We start from the raw sequence: 8768 nt of genomic DNA on the forward strand, positions 1-8768 counted from the left end.
ACTAGTTTTTTTTAGATATTTTGCTTGAAACCAAAGTGACAAACAGACCTACTGAAAGGCTGACTTTTCTCATCCATTGAACCACACTCAGTTGTGTTTCTTGGTACAGTCGCTGCACAATTTGTACTTTTACTGCAGTAAAGAATCTGAGTACTGACAGACAACAAATCACATGAAAAATATTTTCTTTATTACAATCTTTTCCACTCATATCTGTTAGTAGAAATGTGTTTCACTGTATTATGGAACAGTGCAACATGGCGTTGAAATCAAGGTTGTACATTTCAATGCATAGTTCCAAGTCCATTATTAATTATGCAAAAAACTGTCTTTTTAGGACATGCCCCTCTTTAGAGTCCACGATCCCGCAGAAGCGGAATCTGAGAGGAAGATCATTTTATTTTTCTAAATAAAATTCAAGAATACAATTTTTCCATCCCTTTTGATCCCACTGAATCCGAATAAAGAGTGAGTCAGATTACAACTATTCAGTAATAATTACAAAATTTCTGATAATCCAACAGATCACAAACTAAATGAATCACTCACCTACACATTATATACATTTGTATAAGTAAAGACACTTCATGAGTGAACAGTTTAAAGACACACCTTCCAGTACCATTGTATTATTACTATCGCTGCATCTGGTAGGATACTTCAGTGGAAAAAAATGAAGGTACAAAGCTGTTCTTAAATATTCACAAGTCAAACAGTAATTACAACAAAAATATTTAAGGCGTCGTCATTCGAACTCTGTACAATCACAAATAATTAACTATTAGCCCTTCAGGGAGAAGAACAGAGAAAGCAGAACGAGCCGTGTGTTAATGCTTCATCAGTCGACAGCGCTCTATAGGCCAGAGGTGAGGTGTTTGGTTTTTATTTTCAGGAACTGTAAGATGAGTCACAGAAAATCAAACATATTGTTAGAAAGGTGTTTGTAGAGAAGCCTTGCAGAAAACCTGTCTTCGTTTTCAGCACTAACACAGACTGTTTAACCCTCCACGCAGCACGGTGCCAGTCCACATTGCAAACTTCATTGGAAATTATAAGGTTTTTTTTTTTTTCAATCTGTGGTTTCAAACCCTGATTCATGTCAAATTGAGTCACATTAATTTCATAAATAAAAACGTTTAGGAAACATGGATTTAAAAAAAACAACAGGTGATCCATTTAGTTCGGGCATACATCAAAGAGATTTGCCTCATCGTGCAGTTAATCAGACACGTCTGTAAATTTAAAGCAGGTCAAAATGCTTTGATATTTTCCCAAGCTATGAAATACCTGTAAAGAAAACATTTTGGTATACAACATGCACTGATGTTTAACGTAAAACTTTAAAACAGCCAATGAGGAATTCCAAGTTCCATGCTTTTTTTTTTTTCTTTGTTTTTTGGTTTGGAGTCAAGTTGGAAGGCAGTTTTAATTGGAAGTGGTCACTTTGTCAAGGCTGCACTGGCTTGCTGAGGACAGCGTCTCCTCGTGGTCGTGGTCATCTGCTTTCAGGAGCGGGGAGAGATCCACGTCTCCCCCCGCCTCCTCCCGCCGGGCAAGCCGTCAGTCGCGGTGGGCGTTGCTCTGCGGCGTGATGCTGAAGACTCGGATGCGCAGGTGGGAGGCGATCTGGAGACACACGCCCGTACAGTAGCGTGTTAGATCCAGAAGAGAGTAGACCTGACAAAAGAGATGGAGACAATCAAACATTAAAGGCTGGAGAAAATACTACACTGTACTACAATATAAAATGAGTATGAATTAAAAAATGAATGTGAAAGATCAGGAGCAGCAACTAAGAACAACATGAAGCAAAGTGAAACTCTGTGCTGGTAGAAAAAAATAAACATAACTGAAAATTGGTCAAAAAAAAAAAAAAAAAAAAATATATATATATATATATATATATATATATATATATATATATATATATATATTTATACACACAAAAGTACCATTTCAGATGGCTTAGCACTTTTAAAAACTGCTCCATCCTTTAGAAACAGAGTACACCAGCACACCAGATTTTCATTCTTACTAACGAATGTATATGATGTATTCAGTACCTTCCACACTCTTAAATTCCCAACCCAACCACCACCTACACAGCAAAAGCAGCTGTTGTATTAACTGTTGGATAAGATTCTTTTTATCTTATCCCGATCACTACGTTTATTTGCTTGATTTTATTCAACAACTGCACAGACCAGACTTGATTGGCATCTCCATCTGGTTACAACTTTGCCACAGTTCTTATATAGTGGTGATGTTTTGAGTTATCTTTGTAAGAAAGGCACAGGTGTAACTGACAACATAAACGATGGCTCTGCTCCATGTTAGCGAGCCAGGTGATACCAGGTCTAATCATCAGTCTCTTCAGCATATCTCTGCCAGACATCAGAGGTCTAATCAGCCTGGATAAATGAAAACACCTGTGAAAGTGTCTTTTATGGCTACAATAATACTTCGTGTGCTTAGTTTAAATAAATTAATTAATAAATAATCCTGATGGTCTACTCTAGCATATTATTCACATAAGTTCCCATAAGGCTGCTCATCTTGCTCCTCCTGACTTTGAGAACTGCTTATTTTCTGCCCCATCAAGTTATTAGCAAACCACACAGGATTGTGACCATTCATACCAGACTTGGATGTTGTTGCTGCAGAGTACACATTAGATAATATAATACCAGTATATAAATCTGTTTAAAGCTTGCAAATGGTAAAATTCATAGTTAGAAATTAAAATAAAAATTCAAAAAGTTAAAATTCATTCATAGTTTTTTTGGTTGTCAGTGCAACAGATTCTCCACTCTAGAATATGTGGTCACAGTGGAATTCACGGTTGAAACGTCAAGAAGGTGCCTCTAAAGCAAATGTAAAGCAGTAAAATCTGATGTTCATCTTTACATTATCAAAACTTATCAGTATTAAACCCTGGTTAGACATGGGATAACGTGTCAAAGCAAAGGAGGGTTTACTTCAAGCCATGTCATTGGTCTAAAAGGACCTGTGAACTGAACCTTGAACTACAGCTGGAAAGACTTCCTGATTAGAGGGATAAAGTGAAAACCAGCAGAGATCTCACAAACAGGATGGACGCTCTCTTACGCCTGCATGAATTTAATTGTGTTTTATTTGTCTGTCATCACGGCTCACTTGTCTGGCAAGTTTTTCCTGCACACCACCACACCCAGTTCAGTTAAGTTGGAATGAAAGTGTTGCTGAATTAGATGTGCACAGAAAAGACTGCATTAATTAGTTTGCAGTTTGTTGGTTGGGCCATAGGTACAGTCTCGTGAAGCACCACAGAGTCCAAACAGCCATCATGGAGAGCATTTCACACCATAAAATATGGATTTATATCAGTATGCATTTACCACCTTAAAGCTAAACTGAACTGCCCAATCGCTCAAACATTTTTTATTGATAATTACCAAATTTATTGATTTATATCATTAAGGTTGTTAGAGCTGGTACATGAACTATTAATATGACTATAAGTGCACTTGCCATGGCAATCCAGAGGACTATGTGCTCATCAATGAAGCCGTTGAAGTACTGGTTGAGGAAGAGGAGGCTGGGGCCTATAAAGGCTGTGTCTGGAAGGTACAGCTCACTCTTGGTCATGTGTGCAACCTACAGAGACAAAAAAGGGAATAAAAACAATTCAATGAATTCTGTACTGAATTAACTGATTAAATACAAACAGAAGAAGCATGCAAAACAAGTCTGAAAATGGGTTCACACAGTAGAAACAACAGCAGCTTAATATAATCAACATAATGTTAAATACAAACACATTTTTGAGTTATGACAAATCGTTTAGGATGGCTTTTATTGTGAAGCATTTGCAGGAAATGCAATGTATTATCACAGAGGTTACTGCTGTCAGTGAAGGCTAATCAAAAATGCATCAACAAAATAAAACCTGTAAAACAACCAGAGTTTGTTTGGCTGCGCTGTAAACCGATACAACACAAAGAAGTATTAAACCTCACTTGCTGTTATCACTCAACCCGGCCTGAAACCATAAGACGAGATGAAACGTACCACCAGCTTGTTGGAGATCTTGGACATAACCATGCCAAAGGTGAGCAGGTATAGACAGGGGTGGTGCTCAAACAGGTGGCTCGACGACTTTTTGAAAATGATGAAAGCCAGGGTAAGGACGAGGCCAACGTGCAGACCAGGACTCAGCACACTGGTGTCCTGCGTGGGGGAGAGAGAGAATGTTATTTAGAGCGTATCATAACATATTACCTGCTACATGACTTCAGGATAAAGTGTGAAAGTGTGTTTGTTGACTTACTGCCACAGTAGAGCCATTTTTGCCAACACCTCCATTCAAAATGACATAGAAGTAGTTGTAGCAGGAGTAGAGGGCTCCTCCAATGATGCCCATGATGGGGAAGACATACAGCTTCAGCCCAATGATGGGCAACTACGGAAACACGTGAAGGTCAAATTGGTGTGAAGACACAAAGCATTCTCCTTCATAGCAAGAAGAAGGGTGCTCATATGAAAGCTGCAGGCATGCCGAGCGTGATGGGAGGGCAAAGCAAAAAAAAAAAAACACAATGCGGGTGACATCATCAGCTTTTTGAGCCAGATCATGTCCAGTAGATGACCTGTTGCCATGGCGTTAGCTACCCATATTTACCTTCTCACTTCTCTCATGTGATGTTAAGTCAAGCCTCCAAAGGCAGCACAGAGTAAAAGTAAAACACAAAGTCTATTTAAAGACTAGAAGGACGACTAAAAGCTAGGAACTGACAAGATAATAAATTAAGTATAAATGCTAGTGGAATACACACTAGGGATGGGCATGAGTACTCGAATACTCAATTTGTACATTAGTATTTACAGAGTACAGAGTATTTAATGAATCAAAAAGTAAATTGACTTCTTTCTGTGTTAAAACTTCACTTTTTTGGACCAGATGCAGTGATGTAACTGCTGCCTAGGAACATCTGCACATATCCATATAGCAGAAACGATAGATCTGTGCTAAATAACATTTCCAGTCACTAAATCTAATGTTACGAGGTGAAAGGTGACCAGCAGCTATAAGAGTGACGTTAAAAAATTGTTAATGTTAATGTTAAAAAATTAACAAAATAAAGACGCAGTGTACACTATGTGATGTAAACCTGCATATCAACAAGTTCAGTGATTAACCATGAAGTACAGGGAGGTAAAAGCAGAGATAAATAATGGGCAACCTCTCATCACATCATTAGCTAGCTGGCAGTGTTAGCACATTCTGTTGTGATGCCACCAGGGCAAAGATTAGCCGGCTCATTATGAAAATGGAGACTGGAAATAAGCTCCTGTTAAGCTTTATTGAAACAGAAAGCTTTCATGAGCTGATGTGTGTTTAAGAGTGTGTGTGTCTAACCCGTACCTTCATGCTTACTTGCATGCTCATTTTGGACTTTATTCTTACACTGAACGCTGTTGTTTTTTGGTTTTTTTTTTCTTCGCGAGTACTCAAGTACTCAATCTTAAATTAAGATGAGTGCTCAAATTACTTAACATAAATTACTTAAAATGCCCATCCCTACTATACACTCAGGGTGAAGGAAAGTGTTTCCGTGTGTGTACAGTATTTGTCCATTTGTACATGTGATTGCACAAAGTATATTATTCTCCATTACCGTGGTTTGCCAAAAGCTCACGCCTCCAAAAGCCGATATCAAGTACATGATAATGATGGCGACCTGCACCTCCGTCACGTCAATCCTGTGAAGGATGTAACAGGGAAGAGTGAGCTCATCCTTAAGGATATTAAGGATTTTAATATAAAAGGTTGACAATCGTGTAGGAGCAGAATGGGATCTGTATTTAATATGTGACTCACAGGCCAAAGCGGAGGGTCCCAGACACGTAGGTCTGCCAGTGGGCACAGAAGAACATGAACATCCCGATGAAACCGCAGAAGAAAATCCAGTTTGGGTACATTCCTATTCCACATGAAATGCATGTTCCCACAGCAACAAAGACTGAAGAGAGAAAGACAGAACAGACAAACAGAATGAAACTCTCCTCGATCTACTAACGCTGATTTTTCATACATATATATGAAAAAATAAGAAAATAATCATTTGGATTCAGTTGTCCTGTGAGCAGAGAAGCACCTGTGGATACAGCATCACAGCCGTGGTCGAAGAGCTCTCCGAGGGGTGAGCTGCTGTTTGTCCTCCTGGCCTGCTTCCCATCAATGGCGTCCAGCGACTGGTAGATGAACAGGCCCAAAGCACTCATGATGAAGGCCCATGCTGGAGCCTAGAGGTGGGGAGAGACTTTATTTAGAGATCCCTGCTCACAAGAAGAACCACAGGACATGTGCTATGTATCTCAGTGTCCTACAAGTATGTAGAAGACAGGATTCCAGCTGACCAGAGTGGCTCAGTTCCTCTCACTAGGTTGGAGGTCACGGACCATCTGGACGTGAGAGCCAGCCAACACAGTGTCTTTACCACGACAGTCTGTGTGTGTTTGTGTGAGTGTGTGAGAGAGGGAGACAAAGACAATCTTGTGTTTCCGGAGAGATGCAGAATCCCGTGCTGTCCTAAATATTCAGAGGCCCTGCTGTTTTCCTCAAAGTCCACATACTAAATGCCTCATGGACTGGTGGGGCAGGGACTGCTTGTTTAGGGTTATCACAGAGGTCTCTTCAGGAGGAACTCTGCACTGTGTCCGTCGGTTCATATGGTTTCCTCTAATATGTGTTTGTTTGCACAGGCCATGGGACTTTCATACCTTTACAATCCATGAAGCCAGGTTTGCCCCAGTACTAAGCAATGAATGGGGAAACTGAAATACCTTGCCCTTGTGTAATTTGACAGTAACAGCATGCTTCCTGGACTGTGGACTTTGTTGTAGGTGCTCATAGTTGGATTAGAGAAAATCTGATAACCACACAGGCCTATGCATTGCCGGCTTGGGCCACTGCTCCACAGTGAATCCGGCGTGACACGTCAAGTGGATCACAGGTCAAATGTTTGGCGCAAGGTCTATTATTGTATTTGTGATAGAGGTCTTAGCAACATGCAGCTGAGACGTTTGAGTTGAATCTGGAGCCATTTCACGTAAACTGAAACGTTAGAGCCTTCCTAATTCTATGAATTCAACAGCGTTAGCCTCCTAAATTGTACAAGAGCAACATTTTTCCTTTAAAGTTCTTTGTTTTGGCTCTGTTTTACATTTGTTTTGTTTAATCTGACACTTCAAAACGTCCTCGCTTGTATATGACCAGCTAAGGCCTCGTGATTTAAGATATTTCCACAATCTCCAGTCTCCAATTCTACTTACACTGTCGTACAAAAAAAGCAGTGCATGATTAAAAAAACGTCAACATCCCGAGGTGACTGGTTTGATATTGCCGAACCTTCCTGTCAAAACACGACGCTGTGGGCTTTAGCGTACAGCGTGACAGCATTAAGTGTAAATGTTGCTAAAATCCAAGTATTTGAGACGCTGAATTATATGCCGAATTAACTAACTGACTTTGTCGATTCAAGAAACATCCTATATTATTGCTTTCGAGCCAGGTGGAGTTTGCAGAGGTGGCCACGTAACTCACACTTGGGCAGTTTCTGAATAGAGGATTCGCGTTCCTTCCATACCAGACAAGGGCACGTAATAGGGGATAGACTCCGTGTAGAAACTTTGGCCAAGGTCGCTTTACTCACCTCCTCTGTTGCCGTGGGACAAAAATAAACAAGCACCACCGTGGAGAAGATATTGACCAGCAGTCCAACTATAGTCAGAGTGTTTGGTGCGATCCATGTCGGAGTTTGCTGGATGAGCCAGTTCCAGTAGATTTGAAACGGTGGCTCAAACAGGGATCGACCAGAGGCGCTGTATTTATGGTCTTCCAACCGCTTGAGCTGAGCGGGTGACAGCGGCTCTGGCCACAGGAAATGTGGCATTGTGGGTTTTTTTCTGCCTACTCACTCCTCAGATTACGGTAACAAACTTCCGAATTGCTCCAGGTAGTGGCTCGGACAGAGCGATCTTCTTTTGTTAGACTCCAAAAAATAGCAGCTCATTTGGCATTTATAGCTCGGTGACTAGACGAGGCCATTTCCACAGCGGAACCATGGGATGTCGATACTCTGTACGTTTCTGATCGAGTTGCGTTTCGGCAGGAAGCGACGGTCCGGAAAGGGAACAGTATGGCTGCGTAACCGGGAACTTTAAATCACAGGGTTAAGAGAATTATGGCGACTACGAGATTATTTAAACCGCAATATGCCGTTGTAAATCATATGGCCTGCCGTAAATTGTGTTGTGGCCGTGTGAATGCAACAGTTTCCTCTTAATAGTGAAATTAAACACAAGTAAACAAACACGGTATGGTAAGCAATTGCTAACCACAGGAAGGGATTAAAAAATAAAATTGTATGAATTTCACTCCTGGTTTGTTGTTTTATTTTTAAAATGTGTTCAGGGCCACAGATCTCCAAAATTGTGTATTTCATCTTTCATTTGAGGTTTTCATATTATTTAACTTTCTTAACCTCTAATTATTGATACTTTTTAGTCCTGATTTGAAAAGTTTGTACATATTCTGGAATGAGCTATCGAAATAACTAGCAAGATTTTAATTGTATAGTCCTCGTATAAGTCCTTGTATAAGTCCTCCCACAGAAGAAATGCCAACAATGTGACTATTCATCATGGCAACTATTTATGTATTAGCTTCTTATGTTCAAGTATCCCTGCACACACGTTAAGTCCAGTTTAATATGGAATAGCAATCA

The 8768-nt window shown here is 40.2% G+C and overlaps 1 protein-coding gene across 1 annotated transcript; it reads right to left on the reverse strand.

The window, feature by feature from the left end:
• Nucleotides 1-1084: 1084 nt before the first annotated feature.
• chpt1 (choline phosphotransferase 1) lies at nucleotides 1085-8166 on the reverse strand. Its single transcript, XM_046379097.1, has 8 exons — nucleotides 7695-8166; nucleotides 6138-6285; nucleotides 5861-6002; nucleotides 5658-5742; nucleotides 4310-4441; nucleotides 4051-4209; nucleotides 3511-3636; nucleotides 1085-1677 (listed from the first exon to the last, which is right to left on the reverse strand). The coding sequence occupies exons 1-8, from the start codon at nucleotides 7932-7934 to the stop codon at nucleotides 1561-1563; spliced, it is 1149 nt and encodes a 382-aa protein (XP_046235053.1). The 5' UTR covers nucleotides 7935-8166; the 3' UTR covers nucleotides 1085-1560.
• Nucleotides 8167-8768: the final 602 nt, after the last annotated feature.

This window comes from Scatophagus argus, chromosome 22, assembly GCF_020382885.2.
Source record: "Scatophagus argus isolate fScaArg1 chromosome 22, fScaArg1.pri, whole genome shotgun sequence".
NCBI lineage: Eukaryota > Metazoa > Chordata > Actinopteri > Scatophagidae > Scatophagus > Scatophagus argus.